This window comes from Sus scrofa, chromosome 10, assembly GCF_054392235.1.
Source record: "Sus scrofa isolate SSC_HxYL_T2T_F1_AM1 chromosome 10, Sscrofa_HxYL_maternal_Yorkshire_Landrace_v2.0, whole genome shotgun sequence".
In the NCBI taxonomy this organism is placed as follows: Eukaryota; Metazoa; Chordata; class Mammalia; order Artiodactyla; family Suidae; genus Sus; species Sus scrofa.
The window spans coordinates 8,637,624-8,661,358 of NC_139392.1; the positions used below are offsets into that span (position 1 = coordinate 8,637,624).

The following is a 23,735-nucleotide window of genomic DNA, read 5'->3' on the forward strand; positions in this document are numbered from 1 at the left end:
ACAATTGATATTGTTTCACATGTGGTGCCTTTTGAGATTAATATCTAGCCTTTTGAAAGTCACTTGGGGCCTCATTGAGTAGAGAGCCAGAATGGCAGTTGGCCAACAGAGAAACCTCCTCTAAGAAGCCTCTGATTAAAAGACTTGACAAGATTAACCCTAAAAAACTTCACTGTTCAAAGATACAGTGTCCTCTTTACTCAGTGTAGCTTGATTTAATTTCTAACTTTCTAAAAAAAATTAGATATCCACCTATATGCTTTTTTAAGAGGTAATTTGTATAAAACTAAATATCATAGCCATGTATATATTTTATATATATATATAAGCTAGTAAAAATATACATATGCAAGCATGTGTATACATATATATATACACACACACATGTGTATATATATGTATATAATTATATACATAATTTCTTCCATGAAAAACTCTTTATTGTCTGACTAAGACAATCTCCATCTACTCTTTGTAATACATACAGAATCACTGTTATCAGCTTATATGTCTCTATTCTAGAGGCTGTCTTTCCGGTCTAAGAAAAGGTACAATGGAATCTGTTTCCAGAAAAAGGTATAAAGACCTGGCAACATCCTCATGAGGTAAGGTCCATACTTCATGTTCTTCCTGCAGAGAACACTTGTGATATTTGTCCCTGGAGTAGAAGATGGCAACCTTTCTCTTTCAAGACACCTAGATGGACCCCCCCAAAGGACTGAATGAGGCCATATCGTGATTTATTGTGAATTACGTCTTCCTAGCTGTAGGTCTAACCCTCCAACCCTCCAGGCTCCCACTTTTTCTTCTTTCTGGAGGCTCTGACCACCCCGGCCCTGGAACAGAGTCTTGTTATTCAGCATCAAGAAAAGAGAGGAAACATTTCTTGTTTTGGAAAAAGCTGACGATGTTAAAACTTCCTAACGTGGGGGACATGTGGCTGTGCACTGTCGGGGCACTTACTGTCCTCTGCGGTCATGAACAGGACCCACGCACTACGCGCACTGCCAAAAGCATTGGAGGCCACCAGCTGAAACGCATACTCCGTGTGCGGCTGGAGATCTCTCGCTTCGTAGCTTAACGATGCAGAAGGATTGGAAAATAACCTACGTGGGAAAGAAAAATTAAAATTAGGAAGCTTTAGACATTCAAAGGAAAAAAAAAAAAAAAAAAAAAAAAACCAGAACAAGTCAAGTCCTATTGGAAAGAACTTTCTGGGAAAGTCCACATAACCTTTCAGTCTTGCAATTTTCTGTCATTGCATGACTTACCTTTTAAAATAAGTAGGTTTTGGCTAAGGGTTTGTAGTATTGCATTTAAATGAGATATAAATTCTAGCCACATGGAGTAGTTTCTAGCCTAGTATTGAGACGTAGCACCACATGGAGTTTGTAGAATAAGCATGACGATTTTGTAGTCAGACAACGGTTTTTGTGGGGTTCAGGTGCCTGCTTGCTTTTGGCAATATGCTGATGAAAAGTCAAGGGTGAAGGACTCTTATTTTAATGCTATATAAATGAAAACTAGATATTTTTGCAAAGCAAATAATTATCTCCTAGGGTGTTGCTTTTTTTTTTTTTTTGGTTTGTTTGAACTTTTAAAAGGGGGCCTTTATTTGCAGCAAATGCAAACGGACCTATTCAAAAATTTAAGAGCCAGTGAACTATGGCTACATTGCGGAACCTGGGTGAGAGTTAGGAGGGTGGACAAGTAGGACGCTCACTCTTGAAGCCCATGGGTGGAGGGGCCGGGCCGCATCTGGAGCTGGTATCTGGGCGAGCCGGGAGCGTTGTTACGAGCTGGTGTAGACCAGACAACCTGAAGACTGGTTGGAGTGGCAGATGAAAGCCTCGGAGGCAGCACACCATCTGGAGCTGTCGAAAAACACAGATGAATTAGAGCAGAGAAAACGGTGGAGAACATATGCTGGATGGAATCGAAATGCTCCATATCCTGGAAAAACTGTTCCTCGGGATCAGCAACAATGTTAAACATGGTCCATTTAATTTAACATTTTCCTTCCTGAACCACTGTACTTCCTTAGTGTTCATTTCAATGCAATTACACGGGTAGCTCCGTCTCCAAAGCCCCCAAAGAGCGAGACAAATGAACGCGCAGCACAAACGCACCTGTACTCCTGTTTCTCTAACTGAAAACATGGAGGGAATTTAGTGAAGCAAATATTAAAGTGCTTTTTAAAGTTAACTCTTTGCTCGACCATCAAGCGACTGAAGACGGAAGGGGTCCAGATTGTTTATTTCTTCCACTGACCTCACCCACTGCCTCCGTTTTCTTTTTCTTTGGCCACGCCCACAGCACGCGGAAGTTCTGGGGCCAGGATCGAACCCGTGCCACAGCAGTGACAATGGCATGTCCTTAACCCAGTGAGCCACCAGGGAACTCTATCCATTGCTTCCTTCATCACACCACTGCCATTAACACAACTGGCTTTTTCTGAGAAAGGTTTATTAATATTGTATTTCTATACAATAAAAATATTAAGGCACAGTCCAGCCTTAATTCTCACTTAGGAAAACATAAAAGCTAAGCTTCTTTCCTCGTGTGTTTCATACAGGTTGCAATATGAGGCATTAGATTTTTCCTAGTCGAGTTGACAAGGAAACAGGTTGCAATATGAGGCATTAGATTTTTCCTAGTTGAGTTGAATCTTTGGCAAAGTCTTCCTGAATTCAGCACACCTGCTTGACATAACCTACAAGGGACATCTCTTTGGATAGTTCTAGGAGGCTTAACAGAAATGAGTGGAGCTTATTCCATGAAAAAATTAAATTAAAACTGACAAGAAAACTCTGGTTATTAATTTTTCCAACAGGTGTAATCTGAATGAACTTCTCATATCAGGGTGTGTCCCAAAGCTGGTCAGAAACTGATGGAATCTAATTCTTCCTTCCTCATCACTGGCGCTTCACTAGACACAGAGTTCGCAGGCCCGTTCTCCGGAATTGGAGAGGACATAAAAGCCACAGACCACATCAGGTCCTGCATAAACAAAAGTTGCAAGTGAACCCTCAGAGTTGTTTTCATCATTTGGATTCCCACTCCCCCCTTCGCCAATGGCCTCCAGTAATCTTTGGTCATTAGGGACTTATAACCATCAGAATGGTCCTAAAAATTGCATGATAGTAGCACGTACATCATGCTAAGGGATGTTCAGATCAGTCCAGTATAATGCTAATAATAGCTCACAGGAATTACCAGGACCCAGAATAAGATGCCTTTGAGTTTCTGAGAGCAGGGATGCACTGGCTGTCAGAGAGAGAAGGCACTGCCCACCACCACTGGGCAAAGATGATGGCAGACTGAGGCTGCAGGTGCAGAGGCTGTAGATTTGGTGAAGGGAAAACCGCAAAGACCTCTTCTGATGGGGTCCACTTTCTCAGAGAGCAAAAGGAAAGCAAAGGCATCTGCTCTGTGCCAAAGTGTGAGGGTGAACTGGATGCTCGAACACAGAAAAAACAGCATGAAGTAATTTTCAGGTGGCCAAATTGTGACATACCTGGGACACACCGTCCAGGACCAGATACCCAGTGACTTAACTACAAGTCTTTGGTTTAAGGGACATTTGTTGATAAAGACATTTTAATGGATATGTTATCTATGGAAACAAATACTTGCAACAAGGAGTTCTTATTTGAGACATATTCTATAATTGATTTATAACAAATGCACACAGAGAAGAAGAGGCTGGGCAGAAAGTAATGTGCAAATTGCACACCATGTGTAACATAGAAAAGCATGACCCTCATTTGACTGTTTGGTTTTTTTTCTGTCAAGGACTATAACATCACTGACAACCCAAATTCTAAAGAAGAATCAGCTAAGTCATCAGCATGAAAAAAAAATTACTTTTAAATATTTACAAAAAAAAATCTTTCAAGTGTTACAAACTGCATTACCGTGCTATTTAGAAAGAAGGAATGCCCAAAACATGCTCTGTGATAATAATAAAGTCTCTTGGATGCTCTTTTGAGTGATAACAAAAAATATGCTCCATTAAATTGGCCACACTCTGATTATATAAAATCCCCCCAAATTTCCAGAGTGCTCATCTTAAATTATTGGCATAGGACTATTCATTCTGCATGCTTTTGCTAACACTGAATTCTGGAAACCCTTTTTCCCCTCTGGTTAACCCCTTTTATCCTCGGCCTATTCCTCTGAGACCCCTTAGCAACGAAGCAATAACTGGGAACCAGCCATAATTCCACCCCTGGTTTCTTAACACAAGAGCCGTGTATCTATCAGCTTGATATATCGTCTCCAAGATGCGATGTTGCTCAAAAAGCTTCTCTCAAGTTAAAATGACCCTCACGGGGCAAGCACTCCACAGACCACCTCCTGAATCAACGCCTCCTGTCCAGTAAATACTAATTCTACACGGCAACTGGATAAAACAGCTACCTCGATCTATCAGTTCAAAGGAAGGGCGTTTTTAATAACATTTCAAATTTCACCTTTTTTGGAAGGCAAAATGAATACAGAGCATTAAGCCATAAATTAAATCACAGAGCAGACTCGTCTAGATAGCATACTCTTTTGAATGTAAGAGTTTACTAAACCTGTAAACGCTATACACTTGTGGACGTGTCCCTAAATGAAAAACATAAGTTCCCAAAGCTTTGGTCCACACAGATTTATAGAACTCTTGGAGGGAGCTCTAAAAAAACAAAAACAGAAGCTTTTTTTTTTTTTTTTTCATGCGGCCAGTAACTACCAAAATTATATGGCCAGAAGAGGAAACTTTGGGGGAGAAAATGAATTCAATATGCTTCTTCTTCTTTTTTTTTTTTATGGCCACACCCAAATCATATGGAAATTCCCAGGCCGGGCACTGAACCCCAGCCACATCTGTGACCGACACCAGAGCTGTGGCAACACTGGATCCTTTAACCCACTATGCCGGACTGGGGATTGAACCTGTGTCTCCACAGCAACCTGAGTTGCTACAGTCAAATTCTTAACCCACTGTGCCACAGCGGGAACTCCTCGACGTGCTTCTCACATGCTCTCATCCCTCAGGCCAGCCCACCAGCTGGTTACCATTGCAGGGTGGTTTCGTGGTGTATTTGCGTGCGTTTCAAAATACTGGAATCAAGTAATGCATTAAGATATCAAAGAAGTCTATATATTTTGTATTCTTTTTTTTTTTTTTTAAGGGCCAAACTTGTGGCATATGGAAATCCCAGGCTAGGGGTTAAATTGGAGCTATAGCTGCGGCCTACACCACAGCCACAGCCACACCCGATCTGAGCCACATCTGTGACCTACGCTGCAGGAACACCGGATCCTTAGCCCACTGAGCAAGGCCAGCAACTGAACCCACATCCTCATGGACACTATGTCAGGTTCTGAACCCGCTGAGCCACAAGGGGAACGCCTACATATTTTGTATTCATTTCCGACCTGTCCTAAAATATCCTGAATACGATGCTGCACAGGGTTCTTTGCTGGGGGTAGGGATGGGGCAGAATAAATAGAAGAGGGGATTAGATCACCTACTTTTTATTTAACTCAAAGTGTGTACCAAAGCATAAGAGAGGTGTGAGTGCTTCAGGAGTTTGAGAAGTTAGAAATTCATAGCCAAATACACGCTAGACCTTGGCTTTCAGAGGAATAGACAGTCATGGGGCCCTGTTAGGCAGTTCACGGGGAGCAATCACGCATCCGCAGCCTAATTCCTGTGCCCGGGATGCCCATGACCTCTGCCCGCACTCATTCCAAGCAGAAGGGATGCTTCCTACTGGTTTCCCTTGCAATCTGCCTTCAGCCCAGCCCAGCCGACTCTCTCACTGCAGAGGCGGAATGGTTCCCCTGTTAACAGAAGAGAAAGCCTGGCCTTTCATCTCTATGCATCCTGGCGGCATCGCTGAATAGCCTGGCACGTATTCAACATCCCCGGATCACACATTTTCCTCTCATTTTCTGAGATAGCTACATATGAGCGAGGATTTTAAATTCTAGTTTCCAGAATGGAAAATTAAAGTTCGGATGCATATATGGAGTCGTTGAGTCATAAACAAATTGAAAACAGAAGGCAAGACTCAATTTCCAGTCACTAAACCATATGTCATTAAAAAAGATATTAATTATGAGGAATATGCAGATGTGCTAACAAATGGACAGTCAACCTTGAGCACAAGGATGTACAAATAGAGCAGCATTAAACAGTGACAAGTCGGTTAAAAGAGACTCGATGTGAGCCACAGAGTCCCCCAATAGCTAACTTTTTGAACACACACTGTGTGCCAGGCTCTTGAACATAATTACTTATAATCCTCAGAATTATAGGATGAAATTACAGTGTTATCTCTTTGTAGTATAGATAAAGAATCTGAGGCTCAGAGGTCACATACCTTGTCTCCAATCACAAAACTGGTTACTGGCAGAATGAAGATTTCAACTGGGACTGGTTCAGTTCAAGGACAGTGCTTTTGTAGTTTTATACCCCAAAACAGCATGTTACAGCAGGTAATTTACAAAGGAGAATAAATATTAAATGCATTCAATAAATATGAACAAAAACCATTTTCAATATTACATTTTTAATCGATTAACTTTTGTAAAGTTTGGAATTATTTTCTGTCCCAGTCACAGTCTTTCTCTTTTTCTTTTTTTTTTTTTTTTTTTTTTTTGGCTGCACCTACATACAGCATGTGGAAGTTCTCAGGCCAGGGATGGAACCCAAGCCACAGCAGAGACCCAAGCCACAGCAGTGACAATGCCAAATCCTTAACCCGCTGCACTGTCAGGGAATTCCCCAAGTCACATTCTTAAGCAGGACTTTCCTGGTCTTATTTCCTTATCATAGCATCTCCTTATCATCCACAAGGAATCTCACATAAAAGGACAAGTAGGAATTTGCTAGTTCTCCAGAAGGAGTCGAATCCCACAGAAATGTAATGAAATGCAAAATGCAAAGTGGAGAGCTCTTTATCTTAGTAAGAGATGTATATTTTTAAAAAATTAAGTGCATCTAGAGGTATGTCGTGGAAGTGATCTTTGACCAGAGACTGGTCAAAGCATTTTAAATCTGAAGGCAGGATAGCTTAAATGCTACCAAGTCTAACTTCCCACCAAATAAAGGATTCTTGCCCAAACATCCTAGGCAAGTGACATGCAGGTGTCTGCCCATTATCGGTGATAGGAAAAGAGTTGCTTTGTAAGTTGCCCCATGGCATTGTTGTTCTTACTGGTAAGTTCTTTCCGAGGTGCAACTGAAAACTACATTCCTTCTATAAAACTTAGGGTGAATACACCCTTTTATCCACATCAGGACCTTCTGAGAGCAAAACAGGCTCCTGGGAATATCTAACAGGGGTGAGTCGAGCTTTAGCAGGCAGGAACTGGGACATGCTCAGGCAGTCGATGCCGGTGGTTTTCATGCTAGTGGCGCTGAACTCTTGGGGACCTCGTCTGTGTCCTACCAATCCCCCCAAATAAGCCACCACTACCGTTGCAGGAAAGAGCTTCAGGCATTTTAAACCAGCTGTCCTCTTCTCCGCCACATTTCCCCATTTCCAGTTAAATATCTCTGCTCCGTCCAAGGCGTTTCATATGAGATGACTCCTCAACCATGACCCAGCCCTGTTACCTGATTTGGTTGTGATCCAAATAATAATAATAATAATAATAATAATAATAATAATAATAATAATAATTGATAATGTCCGTTTCAAACCACCCAGCCTTGTACCTCAGCTACACCCTCTCTGGGCATGTGGACTAGGGCAGAACACCAGGCAGCCTCCCACCCTCTTCCCTTCAAGGGATGCCACGGAAACCTCTTCACTGAGCGTCTTAAATCTGGCCTGCGTAATATCAGACTCCATCACTGTGATTCAGATCGGCTGTGTGGTTCACAATGGACTTTGGAGAGCTAACCATGCTAAATCAACAATTTTTCAATGAATACACAGAATCTCAGAGGAACGGCATCAAAGAAGCAAAGCGTTTAAATAGACACCGTGGTGCTCAGTTCAGAGCTTTGTGTGACAGATGGATGGACAAATGGATAAAGGGATGAATACATGGAGAGATGGATGAGGAAACGGATGATTGATGATTGGTAGCAGGGAAGGTCTGCAGAAAGAAAAGCTTTCTCCTAGGACCCTAACAACTATGAGCATCCTGGCCGCATTTCCCATTTATAAACAGAGACCTGATTATGTAAAAATGAACAACTTTTCAATGGAAAAGAGATTACTTGCTTGGAGAGAAACTAACCCAGGAAACATCAAATTAGATTTGAAATATCACTTTATAATACATTCATTTTATCACTGATTTCTTTCAATGTCCCTGTTTCACAGATGTGAAAACAGAGGTTAGAATAGTTAGCCAACGTGCCACAGGAAAGGGTGTCCTGTAGTTTCTTACGTGTCTCTTTCATTTCCAAAATCATAGATCATCTTTCAACATCAAGCGGAATCTTAAATTTAAGACTGGCTGCTGCTTTTCGCCATAGTACACCCAAGTTGGTAGTAAGAGCAGACATCTTATTTTTTATTTCTTTTTGTAAACTTTAGAGTGCTTGATGAATTTTGAGAATGCGGTACTGCTCATTAAATAAATATTAAACAAATGCTAAAATGGAGTTCTTGCAGAACTAAACAGATCCCCCTTTTAAAAGCATGTATTTTTCTAACTATAAAATAACACATGTTCAAGAAAGAAAATTACCAAACCAATGAAGAAAACAATTACCCGTAATTACACTACCCAGAGATAGCCACTGTTATACTATTATAGACTCTGCTGTCTTTTCCTGTGTGTGTGTATAATTTAAAATTAATATAATTTAAAATTGCATATGTAATATACAATTAGAATGATTATGTTGAATGTTCTAATATATTATTTTGTAAGCTTTGTTTATTTTACAGTATATGGTGAAAACTCCCTATGCCATGGTTTTAGTAACATAACTTTTCAAAGCAGTTGCATGTACTGTCTTTATAAATGTAGGATATTCACTTAAAGCTGATATTGACTGATATGGAATGATATATTCAATACTATAAATAACATCCTGACTACTTCATTAAATACTTCTTTTGTTTTGATTTTTTAGAATTGTCAGGTCAACAGTGATGAACGTTGCTATCATTTCAGATATAAGTTGATAAAGTGCTTTCCAGAAAATAGTGGGTTTTTTATACTCCTATAGTAAGATATGAACGGTCCCATTTTCCAGTATCCCCATCAAAATGAGTATGTAATAACAACTCAACAGCAAAAAAGCCAACAACCCCGTGGAAAAATGGGCAAAGGACCTGAACAGATATTTCTCCAAGGAAGAGATACAGATGGCCAACAAGCCCATGAAAAAATGCTCAACATCCCTGATTATTAGAGAAATGCAAATCAAAACTACCATGAGATACCACCTCACACCAGTCAGACTGACCATCATTAATGAATCCACAAATAACAAAGGCTGGAGAGGGTATGGAGAAAAGGGAACCCTCCTGCACTGCTGGTAGGAATGTAAGCTGGTACAGCCACTATGGAGAACAGTATGGAGGTACCTTAGAAATCTGTACATAGAACTGCCATACGACCCAGCAATCCCAGTCTTGGGCATATATCCAGACAAAACTTTCCTTAAAAAAAATACATGTACCCGCGTGTTCATTGCAGCTCTATTCACAATAGCCAAGACATGGAAACAATCCAAATGTCCGACAGATGATTGGATTAGAAAGATGTGGTATATATACACAATGGAATACTACTCAACCATAAAAAAGAATGAAATAATTCCATTTGCAGCAACATGGATGGAACTAGAGACTCTCATACTGAGTGAAATAAGTCAGAAAGAGAAAGACAAATACCATATAATATCACTCATACCTGGTATTTAATACACAGCACAAATGAACCTTTCCACAGAAAAGAAAATCACGGACTTGGAGAATAGATTTGTGGTTGTGCCAGGGGAGGGAGAGGGAGTGGGAGGGATCGGGAGCTTGGGGTCAACGGATACAAACTATTGCTCATGGAATGGATTTACAATGAGATCCTGCTGTGTAGCACTGAAAACTATGTCTAGATACTTACAATGCAGCACTACAATGGGAGAAAAAATTATGTATACAGGTATGTGTAACTGGGTCCCCATGCTGTACTGTGGGAAAAACAAGAGTGTGTTGGGGGAAATAACCATAAAAAATAAATTAAAAAAAAAGAAAGAGGCCCCCCAAAAAAGAATGAGTATGTTATATATCTGTATATTTTTGTATACTTATGTATGTATATTACATAATAATGTAACTATAGCATTAGAAATATAATTATGTTACATAATATAAAATACATATATAGCATAATTACATAATACATAACTATATGACATATGCATTTAATACATAACTATACTTATAATTATTTTAAATGTATAAATTTAATATTATTTTTATAGTTACATAAGATATATAACATAATTACGTATAATCTATATAAAGTATGTATATATAAAATGTAAAATCTATTAAGTCCGCAAATAATTAAAAGGCATCTATTTATATGCCAGGCACTATTCTATGTGTAGGAATATAGTAATAAACAAACTAAGGCAGTTTTATTAAGGAGAGAAACAATAGACCAAAAAAAAAAAGAAATAGAAAATTTCCTCCCCTTCCTGCATTTCATAAGTAGTCCTTTTACCCCCCCAGCTTTATCAAGGTAAAATTGACCCCACATTTTTTTGTATATTTAAAGCGTGCATTGTGATGATTTGCTAGACATAAACATTGGGAAGTGATTCTCACAAACAAGTTCATACCACGTCCATCACCTCACAGTCACCTTTCTGCTGTCTACGGTGAGAACAATGAAGAGCTACTCTCTCAGGAAATAAGCATTTCTAATATAAGGGGTTGGGAGGGAGGAGTTGAGGGCAAAGCTGATAGACAGTTCAGGGGGGCTAGCGAGGGGAGATGGTATCTGAGCAGAGATTTACAAATCACTGGGACATCTCTCGGGCTGGCCCAAGACAGGATACACTTGGCGTGAGCCATGCAGGTGTGCGGAATGAGTACAGCGCATGAAGCAGATGTTGGGAGGGAAGAAGGCAGAGAGGTTGTGGTGATGGAACGGAGGTGGGGATGCAGAGGGAAAAGGGCGGAGGTCAAGCCTGAATCCTAAGTGTCAAGTCAGCACGGCTACTTGAAAGATGGGTCTGCTGGGGAGGAAGGGTTGGTGGGGAAGGACCAAACATTTGGTTGGTTCTGGAATGTCTATTTTTAGGAAATAATTCACTATATGGGGCCTGGACTTCATGGGAATATTTGTGACTGGATATATAAACTAGAAATTAAAGCCAAAAGACTATTTAAATATTTAAAATGTCCTTGTTGGACACTTAAGATTTCTAGCGTCTAAAACACTTGTTCAAGCATTTTGTCCAACTAAAACTTTCCTATCTTTGGTACGCTTTTTATCATATCAGATAATCCTGAACACCTCAGGTACTGGCTACTCTTTAAGTCCAGTTTGCGCTTGAAAACATTTTAAACTTACTTTATTATCAAATTCTGGAGATTTCTTTTTGTAGAATTTATTTTAATTAAACCATAGGCTAGACAGGTTGTATTGCTTAAAAGAGGACAAACCTGTGTTCAAATCCTGATCATTTTACTTAGGAAGTGAGGACCTTGACCTCTCCGTACCTGTTTCCTTTTCAATAACATAAGGATAAAAATGGTACATACTTCATGGAGTTGGGTTCAGTGAGTTCCTATATACAATGGTTACACAATGTCACATATACATAATGAAATGAACATACATCAAAAGCACTATGTAACTAAGCTTTTGCCGCTGTTATGATCTTGACCTTTCTCCCCAGGGTCACGGCATTGTCCTGATGGGTCTGTTACAGCTTCACCACCACTGGGCTGTATTCAAAATCTAGCCTCATGCAAGGGTCACGGAGGCATTTAATGTCCTGAAAAATATGTGGCTAGGTGAGATTGGAACTACTAGGGAGACATAGCAGTAATGAATTTTATTTTCTGGCAAAAGAGGAGGCAGCGTTTTGGGGCCAACATCACAAGTGTCTTGCAGGAAATCCAGCTTAGTGTGTAACTCCTTAGTGGTTCAAGCAGCTCAAAGGACCACTCCATGGTCCCCCCACACCAGAGCGAAATTTCTTTTTTTTTTTGTCTTTTTGCTATTTCTTTGGGCCGCTCCTGCGGCATATGGAGGTTCCCAGGCTAGGGGTCGAATCAGAGCTGTAGCTGCCAGCCTATGCCGGAGCCACAGCAACGCGGGATCCGAGCCGTGTCTGCAACCTACACCACAGCTCACGGCAACGCCGGATCGTTAACCCACTGAGCAAGGGCAGGGACCGAACCCACAACCTCATGGTTCCTAGTCAGATTCGTTAACCACTGCGCCACGACGGGAACTCCAGTGCCTGTATTTTTAATGCCAGAACACCTTATGGAAAGAGGACTGAGGTTGGGCTGGGAGTCATGTGGTCTGGAGGCCAACGCTCTAAGGAGAAAAGCACTTATAAAGATGCCCTGTTGAATTAGAAATTTTAAAAAATTCAGGAGTTCCCATCATGGCTTAGTGGTTAACGAATTCAACTAGGAACCATGAGGCTGCCAGTTCAGTTCCTGGCCTCGCTCATTTGGTTAAGGATCTGGCGTTGCTGTGGCTGTGGTGTAGGCCAGCAAGAACAGTTCTGTTTAGACCCCTAGCCTGGGAACCTTCATATACCGCAGGCGCAGCCCTGGAAAAGGAAAAAGACAAAAAAAAAAAAAAGTCAGAAAACTAAATACAATAAATGTTACCATATGTTAAAATAATGTGAAATGTTACATTTTGTTAATTCAGAAAACTTACATTTTATTTCAGAACATAGGCATAATAATATTAAAACACCACATTCATTTGACCTTATTATTGAGTTAGAGAGTGTGATTATTGCATTATTTTTACAGTTCCTTGTGATTGCTCCAAATGCCAGGCTGGGACTCAAATATGGGTATTTTGACTCAAATCTCCATCCTTTATCCTGTTTGCCATGCAGCCTCCTAAGAACTAATTCCATGTTTCACGGGTGGTGCTTTCTTGCTGTGTCTTCACATGGTGGATGGGGCCAAGGGACCCTAAAATTACAAATCCTAACATATAGTTCTTATCCTCAAGTAGCTTATGATAAGCCATGAGCATGTAAGGTTCCCCCAAATATTTTATTTCTACCATATACTGAATTTTTGCTCTGGTGTGGAGGACCATGAAGTGATTTAGATTTGCTTTGACCATTAAATAGCTGTAAACGAAGTTAGATTTCCTCCAAGACACATGTGACATTGACCCTAAAACACGGTCCTATTTTGCCAGCAGATAAAACAAGGTATTTACCTTCATGACATCCCAAGGTCTCATCTTCCACCATGACATTGGCTGCAAGGATTCAACGTATGAATTTGGGGAAGACACACAAACATTCGGGCCATAGCAGAAAAGCGACTTGCGCAAGAGCATACAGCTAAGAGGTATTTCCATGGCTGTTTGAGTCCAGCAAACTGTCCCCAAATCCCGAACTTCTCTTATTTTAAGCAATGCCTTTAAGGTACCAGACTAAGCTAGAACCTTAGCCCCCCACTCATTGGCACAGAAGATGGTTGGTCTCCTTTTGCCGCCCCTTCCCCATCTGTCCCCAGGAATCCCAAGAACCAACTGCAAATGTGGATATTGCTTTGAGGTGTGGAGAAATCTTATAGCTAGGAGGTTTGGAGGGAAATTAGACATTTTTGAAGTTTATTTACTAACGTTTTAAATTTTGTCATTTAAATTTTCAGGTGGTTTATTTGAAGGGTAAAGATTAGGAAAACTTATCTCTTTCTTACTCTGTTTCACTTTCTCTGTTTATCAGTTTTTGTTTTTTTTCTCCCCTCTTTTGTCAAGTCAACTTTGGCTCAGAGAATGCCCAGAAAGGCCTCCAGAGGAAAATAGAAAAACAAGATGCGTAGCTAGGGCTGTAGGTTTTATGGATCCAAGTTAAAGAAATGATGACATTTTCTCAAGGTTGTCACCAGGGTCACCGAGAAGTATTGAGGACAAATGCCCTGTCTGGGAAGAAAGCGTGTGCATAAAAAAAACATTTCATAAAAAAACAAAAAACAATCACTTACCTCTCAGCCCAGTGACACAATAAAATATTTGGAAGGATGTTGTTGAATAAACCCCACATCTGGGACAAGGTTCACTGTTGGTTTTACAGACACCTTTGGGTCTACATTTCTGAGGGTAACCCCAAACCTCGCCAACATTATCCTGGTGTGAGAACGCCTCATTCAAAACCAGTGTAAATATTTGTCCAAAGTTACATGAAACCCAACTGGCAGATCTAGTTGTAGTAATTGTTCTTCATAAAATGGAAAACTGTCCCAATGTTCACTAAGACTGTCTTAATTAGAATGGAGAAAAGGCAAGAACATTCCTAGCTGCAGTTTATAATAAGAGTAATACAGAAAAGGGTGGCAGAGATGGGTCAAGGGCACCAGAATAAAAAGACACCTCTGAATACTAATTGCGTGGACCATGGTGAGCTATGAAAGATTCCACTTCACTTGAGCCTCCATAGGACCAAGGCGACACACCTCTGCCTTCATTTATCTTTGTGGCTGAAGATTCGAGAATTGCTGAACATGACTCTGCAAGACAGTTTCAGGGAATCGGTAAACCCGGAAACATCAGACAGACGGATTTCATCCTCTGTTCATTTGGAAACACCCCAAAGCTGCAAATGATGCAGCTCACTGCTCTCAGAGAAAAAGAGGAATTTTGAATTTCATTACATACATGATTTGTCCAACTAGGAGGGGAACTGTCACCTCGTCAGACTAATTAGGGGCCCTGAAGTTGGTGGCCTTCATGTCCAGAAGAATTTTTCTTTCTTTTTTTTTTTTTTTTTCTAGTTGTTACATCTCAAGCCACCCACCAGATGTTACTCTTTGTCCTTACAGAGCTTTCTGAGATTTAGACACTCTAAGTCTTTGCTTTTGACATTTCAGTTCCTCTTAGTCTTCCCATTACTTTGAACACCATCATATGCATCCAAATTAGTGTCTAGGCAGCATAAAGTTCTTTTTCCTTGAGAATCTGATTACAGGAGCCCTCTGTGAAGAGTCTACCGCCAGTTGGAAAAACAATGTAAAATATATACAGAGAGTATCTGTGGAGTAAGTCTATTCCACTTTTAGTCAAAATAGTGTTCATCCACTTTATTTTAAATAATTCTCTAAAGAATTTCACCCTTGTAAAAGCAGGTATGCTTTGCAAGATTAATAGGCAACTTTATGATGATGATTGTTATTTTGCTTTTCATGGCCACACCTGCAGCATATGAGGCCAGGGTTTGAATTGGAACTACAGCTGCCAGCCTATGTCACAACCACAGCAACTCCAGAACCTTAACCCACTGAGCGAGCCCAGGGGTTGAACCTGCATCCTCATGGATACTAGTCAGGTTTGTAACCTGCTGAGCCGCAATGGGAACTCCCTAGACAACTTTAATAATGAGTGGATTCAAGCCAGGTCAAAAACAGTCTCTTTAGAAAGGGTGCATCAAATATCTCCTCGTTGAATGTTTCTAATGAGAACAAGAGTGAATAAATTAAGAAGAGACTTAGGTAGTTAAGAAAATAAACTACTATAATTAAGAGCTGGACTTTTTTTGGCCACACCCGCAGCTTGTGAAAATTCCTGGGCCAGTGATTGAACCCATGCCACCACAGCAACCCTAGTTGCTGCAGTGATGCTGGATCCTTAACCTAATGCATCACAAGGGAACTCCCTCAGCCTCTTTCTTATGGTGCCACCGAATCTAGTATTTTGGGACCGAATTAAGAACCAAGAAATCAAGTGATCTTTGAATAGCTGACACATTTTTAGTCATTTAAGAATGGAAGAACCAGAGAGGATTGGTTATAAAAGTTATCTTAACAATGGGATTGGATCTACTATTCAAGCTGATTAATTAATTACTCAACTAATAACTAGATCTAGTCTTAAAACCCTCAGATTATACATATGGGGCATCCCTTGCCTCAATAGGCCTTTAATTTCACATTCTCTATTAGTAAGAATAAAACAATAGTCATCAGCAGGAAAAAAAAGCTGAAAGACTTGTAGGAAATGATTTCAGGTGATAAGTAATAGAATTAGAATCAGAATGAGACTCAGAATCCTCATCGTTTTGAGAATAAAAAGCAATGCTCATTTGACCACAATCATGATTAATAACTATATAATTTCATTTATATGAAGACAGTCTATAATCAGAATATTAGTGAGGTATTTGTTTCTCGTTATTTACCTACACAAGTGCTAAACTGTGTGGCATCAGTATCAGAGAGTACAGAGAATTAATACCCTGGAATTTTGTCAGCTTTCAGTTTATGTACCTGGGGAATTCAGAAGTAGGTAACAAGTGTATTAATATTAATAACGCTTCTTTAATGTATATGTTGCCTGAATTAGAATATCTATTTTTGAAGACTAGCATGGTAATCAAAACATAGCTTTGCCTTGAAGAAGAAAGCATACATCACCCCCAATTCCCAAGAACCTTCTATTAGTAATTGCAAAAATTTGGGGGTATATTGCATAAACATGACAGGATTCTCCTTCACCTTAAGAGTTTAATTCAGGAGTTCCCGTTGTGGCTCGGTGGGTTAAGAACCTGACAGACTGTCTGGGAGGATGTGGATTCCACCCCTGGCGTTGCTCAGGGGGTCAAGGATCAGGCGTTACCGAAAGCCATGGTGTATGTCTCAGGGGCGGCTTGGATCTCTAGTTGCTCTGGCTGTGGTGTAGGCTGGCAGCTGCAGCTCCCATTCCACCCCTAGCCTGGGAACTTCCATATGCTGCAGGTGCAGGCATAAAAAGAAAAAAAATAATTCAAATTCTCCCAGTACTTCAGGAATCAGTAGCTATTAGAAGTGGGGTGCTGGCGTGTTGCTACGCAGTCTTGTCACATCTGGTGGGAGGCTATGCCTTTGCAAAGTGGTACACACTTACCAGTGACCAGCATTGTGTTACGTTCTTTGCATGCATTTACCATTCATAATTCTCTCAGTGTCAAACTCATGAGGTATGTACTACAACTTCTACCACTTTATGGAAAGACAAAAATGAGGCAAAGCATGCTTGATTGTATGACTTAATTTCTTAATTGGAACCCAATCTGGTTGATTTTAGAATTCATGCTCATAATCACCAGGGCAATTTGCTTGTGTGTGAGTGTGTCTCTGTGTGTGGGAGTTAACAGAAAAACAGAGGAGATAGAGAATACGGTTCTTGTGTGATAATCTTTCTTACCCTGTGTATAGTTTTTTCCTCCAAGCAACTTTTTTTTTTCTTCTTCTTCTTTTTACAGCTGCACCTGTGCCATACTGAAGTTCCTGGGCTAGGGATGGAATTGGAGCCGCAGCTGCAGGACTACACCACAGCCACGGAAACTCGGGATCTGAGTGGCATCTGCGACCTTCACCACAGCTTGTGGCAGCTCTGGATCCTTAACCCACTGAGTGAAGTCAGGGATTGAACCCATATCCCCATGGAGTCAATGTTGGGTCCTCAACCCACTAAGCCACCATGGGAACTCGTAGTCAAGCAGCTTTTAATCTCATGTGTTCTCAGGAAGTTAGAATTTACAAATGTTATTATTATTATGACTATTATTTTGGCTAAGAAAGGAAGGACTGACAAAAAGGTAACGGTTAACTTTGATGATCAAGAAAGGTTCACTGATCTTATCGCCTAGCCACCTGAGATGAAATTTAGGTCTAATCCTTTCTGAGAACATTTCTCAAATCTATTTAAATCGTAAAGATCTCAGAACAGGCGGCATTCATTCACTGGTTCTCCAAGAAGGACTGTGTTTGGTCCTGTCGCCATCACACAGAAAAGCAGAAATTACTGTATGTTTTATTAACAACCTATTTTTGTCTCTCTCCTTTTTTTTTTTTTTAAAATCTTAAACTCTAATTTAGTTGTTGTTCCCTTAGGTACAAAGTACACAGTTCATAATTCATTTGATATAAAATGTCAGCTTAGATTCTTGCCTGTCTTTGATAAAGGAGAAAAAAAAAACATGTACATTTCAATTTCCTCTTTGCCAGAACGATCAGGAACAACCCCCCGTTGGGCTTCTCAAAGACCTCTGTGTTAAATTAAACATCAAGATTCGAAAGTGTGGGGAAGGAGGTTTCGAGACAGCGAGTACAAATACAGGAGACAGAAGGAGACGGTGAAGCGTTTCCTCCCGGTGGAGTGATACTCCCGAGAGCATCTCTGATCCTTAAATTAGTGCTCACTCATAATTTAATGTACCACAACCCGTCCACTCTTCCCTTCCTTGCAGCTTTCAGAGGCAAGTGTTGGAAGCATCGAGGAGAATAAGCATTTAGATGTTTGGGGGTTGGTTTAATCTTCAGTCTAAATCAAGATAATGCATGTAGATGTTGTGGTTATTACACATCATGCTTTCTATTTTTTTTTTTTTTTCAATGGCTGCACCTTTGGCATATGAAAGCTCCCTGGCCAGGGGTCAAATCAGAGCTGCAGCTGCTGGCCACAGCCGCTTCCCATCCAAGCTGCATCTGTAACCTATAGCTGCAGCTTGTAGCAGCGCTGGATCCTTAACCCACGAAGGAGCCAGGGATGGAGCCTGCATCCTCATGGACACTATGTTGGGTTCTTAAACCAAGGGGCCACAGTGGGAATAGCAGTGCTTTCTACTCTTTAAACAAACAGTCAGGACCCTATTTCTGTGCCAGCTGAACTTCCCAGGGCATGACCCCCCCACTGCCAAAACCCACTGAGGATGGTTATGGGATCACAAACCACATATGTGTTCCCTTTTCAGAGGAACAAACTGAGACCTGGGAAGGAAGACCTCTCCGGAGGTCACATGATCAATAAATGGAAATGCTGGGGGTGGCGGGTGGTGGTGAAGTTCAAAGTCAGATAGTCTGAGGGATGCTGTGCTTAACAAATGCGCAGTTTGAGACACATGCGTCCTTGATCGACAGAGTCAAACACACGAACAGGATTCAAGCCCTTTTTGATGGACATGCTCTCAACCTCAGACGGTGAGGAGGAAAGCCTTCCTCCTCTCTGATGACCCCAGAAGGGACAGATGGTTATGCCTGTCGCTCTCCAGGGAACCACTGCCCTGCAAGCTCACGGTTCCCACACCTGGGTTCTCCACTCTCCCACGTGGGACCAAGTGTCCTCATCCGACTGATGTGCTTTCAATCTGTTCATCAAAAACTGTTTTCTCATGGGGACGAAAGGATCCATCCGTCATTCATTCATTCCTTTTTTTTTTTTTTTTTTTTTTTTACAGATAGTTTTCTTGTTCTCTTTCAAGGAATTTTTAAAAAATTTCCCCAAAATTAACATTATTAGATAAATCAAGACGCTCTTTACAGGAGTGCAAATTATGCACAGTCAGAAGATCACATCTCTTCCTTTCCCGTGATATATCGAAATTCAGGTTGAACACAGGGCCAAAGAGAAGACAGAGTTGTTGGTAGCAAGAATGACACCATTTTGAACATGCTCGTGTTTGGGTAAATGTATTTGCACAGGTTCTAATGAGATCCCTGTTGTCCACCCACACAAACGCCTCAGCAACAGCTTCAGCCACATCTGAAATTTTAAATTTTCTACTATACGCCAAAGAAAGAAGTGTACGCTATAATTCATGTGACGTGGGAGCTAAAAATTCAGAAAAATCTTCAGAAAAGTTAAATGAGTCTTTACTCCCCCATAGATAAATATGAGGTTATGTTAATAGTCTCCTTTACTAACTAGAGTTTATCTTAGGTATAAATTCATGGTGAGTATAAAAGAAGTTAGTCGAAATACTCGGTGGGCCGTAAGTATTACTATTCACAACGCTGGAAAAGAATGGCCCCAAGGCCTGAACTGGCCGTCCGCACACAGAACGTGGACTCCACGATATTGTTTCTGCTTCGTGCTTCTTTGTAAGGCTATCAAAACATGTTTTAACCGAATTTCCTTCTTCGCCTTCGATGGTCACCTTTAAGCCTGTGGGTCATGAAGCTGAGGGAGAACAGCCCTCTGGTTCCTGGGCGATGCATTTTGAACACCTGTTGTTTCGAGCAAACGACACTGTGGAAATTATATCTGGCATCCCTGTAGAATCAAGTCGCATTTCCAGACTCTTGCTGACTCTTGGGGCTTGGGCATCTGTGCTACTGCCAGTCAAAGAAGCTATGAAGGGTCAGGGGAAAGTGTTGCAAGTAAATAAGAGAACAGTGGTTTCAGAACCGGGTTTCTGCAACCCCCGTCTCTAGATTCGAATACAGTTTCTGCCATTTACTAGTTGCATGACCTTAAGGAACTCGTTGCAAGCCAATCGCTTTCCCTCAGCTTCCTCATGCATAAACAGGGAAAATAATGGCTTTCTGTAGAATTTGCAAGACATAGATGAGCTAATATATGTAAAACAACACCTGCGCACAGCAAGTGCTATCTAAGTGTAAATAATCACTACATCCAAGAAAATTATTTTTACCAAAAAAAGATGAAATATCTTGGAGTTCCCGTCATGGCTCAGTGGTTAACGAATCTGATGAGGAACCATGAGGTTGCGGGTTTGATCCCTGGCCTTGCTCAGTGCATTAGGGATCCGGTGTTGCCCTGAGCTGTGGTGTAGTTTGCAGATGTGGCTCGGATCCTGCATTGCCGTGGCTCTGGCGTAGGCCAGGGGCTACAGCTCCAATTCGACCCCTAGCCTGGGAACCTCCATATGCCATAGGAACAGCCCTAGGAAAGGCAAAAAGACAAAAAAAAAAAAAAAAAAAAAAAAAAAAAAGATGAACTATCTTAATTGTTCTCTAGGCACCTGCAAAATGACTTCAGGGGTTGTGTTAGTTACTTTCTTGAAGGAAAAAATCTTAAGTAGGAGGTCTGATAACCAGCAAACCCTGGATAAAGATGTAACGGACCTGAGGAAACACAGCTCAAAAGTCCCACAGAGGAGGCGAAGCCCCCAGACACGCAGCAGAGAAAACGCCCCAGAGGGAGGAGATTCAGCTTTTAGTCACGGGGACCTCCTTACGACAGATGTGCTGTGACGAGACTGAAGTGCAGGGGAAGGCCAGCTGCCTGTGTCTTCACAGCAGGGCTGATGAGAATCCCTCGGTGCACAAAACGCCACACGGCTTTTGTGCCACAGATAGGACCCAGCACCTGGCACTGGTTTTCTGTGGTACCTCTTCCTGCTCCCTTCAGGGAGACAGGGGGGCAATAGGCCAGCACCCCCCTCCTCACCCCCATTAGAAAAGCCTCTGGTCCTGAAACATGGAACTTCCAGAGTCAAAGACACGTTGAGCCTCAGGGTCTGTTCCACCCTGGCTAATCCGGAGACTCTGTGCCAAATTAGAAGTGTGCCATGGAGTCACAGATGAAGTAATATTTTTTATGTGAAGATATTTTAAAGGTGACCCAGTGCAGTGGTTTGCAAGCTCAGGCAGGCGAACAACCCGAGGTGGGGGCCCCTCCTAAAATGCAGACTGGCCCCATGCTCAGAATTTCTGATTCAGTAGGTTGAAGGCAGGGCTCCAGATGTGCATTTGAAACAAGTTCCCAGGAAACGCTGCTGGTCCTACTCCTGGTCTGGGATCACGACGCGGGAACCACTGATCTGGGTCAAGTCCGCCGCTTCAGAGGTGAGAAGCCCGCATCTCAGCCCAGCGAAGTTTCTTCAATCAGCCCAAAGAGCCAATGGGGGGAAGAAGTGTTGCTAGAGCTGAGAGCAGAAGAGAAGGGTCTAGAAGATGGTCCCAGGAAGAGGCTCAGAGGGCACCTTCAGCGTGGGGTCAGCAGCTTGGTCACCCAAGGTCACCGTTTCCTATCAGGTTTGCTTTCTGAGGTCTCCACACTGAAGCTCAAACAAAAGCAAACACTTAGGTATGACTTTCAAGAAGTTATATGGCCTCTGCTGTTTTTTCTTTCAAACATCGTTTGGTTTAAATTCTTTTATTTTCAAGTGGCAGAAAACCTAGCACACACAGGCTTACGTAGTAAAAGAGGTTGGCTTCCACGACGGGCTAATCCAGGCAAAAAGACGATTTTAGGCAGAGCCGGATTCACGGGATCAAATGACATCACCAGAATCCAGTCTACCTCCTTCTCTCAGATCTGCTTGGCTTTCTTCCATGTGGGTGACCTTCGCAGACCCTTTGAAGGGCACTACGATTTGGCCAGATTCAACTGAATTCCAAGTTAAAGCCCAGAGCATGACCTGTGCTTCCGTTGGCTACACGGCATCTCATTGACTCTGACTGGAATAGCTACAATTCCTGAAGAGACTTCTGTGGTCAGGAGCCTGCGGTGCTCTGAGCCTGGGAGGGTCCAGGTGCCCAGAGGGAAACTGGACCAAGGCAGTCAGAGGGCAATGGAAACGGTGATGGCCCGTTGGATGCAAAGATAACACAAGACGACTGTCACCCATTGGGTGCATGAGGGCAAGTTCACTAATTTACTAGAATGTGCTTTAGAGCCAAGGTGAATAAGGAGAGGGATCTGGGAAGGGAGGGAGAGAGAGAGAGGCGGAATGAAGGAGGGAACGAAGGAAAAGAAGAAAAGGAAAGGCAGAAAGGAAAGAAGGAGGGAGGGAGGAAGGGATGGAGGAAAGAAGGAGGAAAAGAAGGAAGGAGGGAAGGAAGGAGACAGAGAGAAAGAAAGAGAAAGGCAACCAACTACGAGCCCTCCGTCCATCACTGCTGCTGCTTTCATTCTGTCTTCACCATGAATTTATACTTGGAGCAGATAAGCATGATACACGCATATGAAATATTGAGACAAAAATGCAAGATGGTATAAGTTCTAAAATGATCATCAAAGTGAAAAGAGAAAGAGTGCTCTCAAAAACTATGCAGTAGCTACCCTCGCATTTCTACTTTCATTGATCCCAATTAATTAATGCTCCCGAATAGCACAGTGGCTCTTTGCCCACTGTTGTCACAGTACATTCTTAATTAAGTTTCTGCAGAATCTTTAGACTCTGGGTGAGTCATGCCTCTTTATAGAAATACAGTAAGGGTCTTCTCAAAGTTCTTCATGAAAAGAGATTGAAAAAAGGATCTCCTAAGGACGTAACACGTATTAAGAACTTGTCTCATTTTTGTACCAGATTTATGCAGACAGGTAAATGCTCACAGAATTTTATGCAAGTGAGACATAGAGTCCATCTTTGATAACAAAAGAAAAAGGAAAGAATAAGAAATTATTTTTTAAAAAATAAAGCAAGCATTTCTTCAGGGCACTATGAGAATTCAAATAAAACTTCAAGATGCTTTCAAACTGCACAGCCAGTCAGCCACACATGATTTTTTTTAACCTTAAAGTTATAGATAAACCTTTATTCTAAGATAAAAAAAACAGAAAGGGGAATTGCACTTCTTCTTTTTAAAAATGTAACTTTTTAATATCAATGGAACTTAAAGGGATCATATTTCCTACCCCTCTCCCCTGGTAAAGTAGGAGAAGTGTGACTAATTTTTTTTTTTTAGGGGGTCTCTCTCTTGCCCCAGGATGCTCTAAAGATGGTACTTAATTGTGTGTGTGGGCCTGTGTGTTTCTACACAAACCACAGGAGAGTATGCAAATGTGGGAAGCTGGCAGCCCTTTGCTGGAGGCTTCTTGAGTCCATGGTA

The 23,735-nt window shown here is 41.5% G+C and overlaps 1 protein-coding gene across 1 annotated transcript in view; it reads right to left on the reverse strand.

Moving 5' to 3' along the window:
* The window catches only part of USH2A (usherin), an 837,868-nt gene that overhangs the window by 310,796 nt on the left and 503,337 nt on the right, over positions 1-23,735 (reverse strand). The window contains exons 40-41 of the mRNA XM_021064292.2: positions 1,724-1,874; positions 964-1,106 (exon numbers count right to left, since the gene is read on the reverse strand). Of these exons, the coding sequence (XP_020919951.2) occupies positions 964-1,106; positions 1,724-1,874 (294 nt within the window). The remainder of the gene's footprint in view (positions 1-963; positions 1,107-1,723; positions 1,875-23,735) is intronic.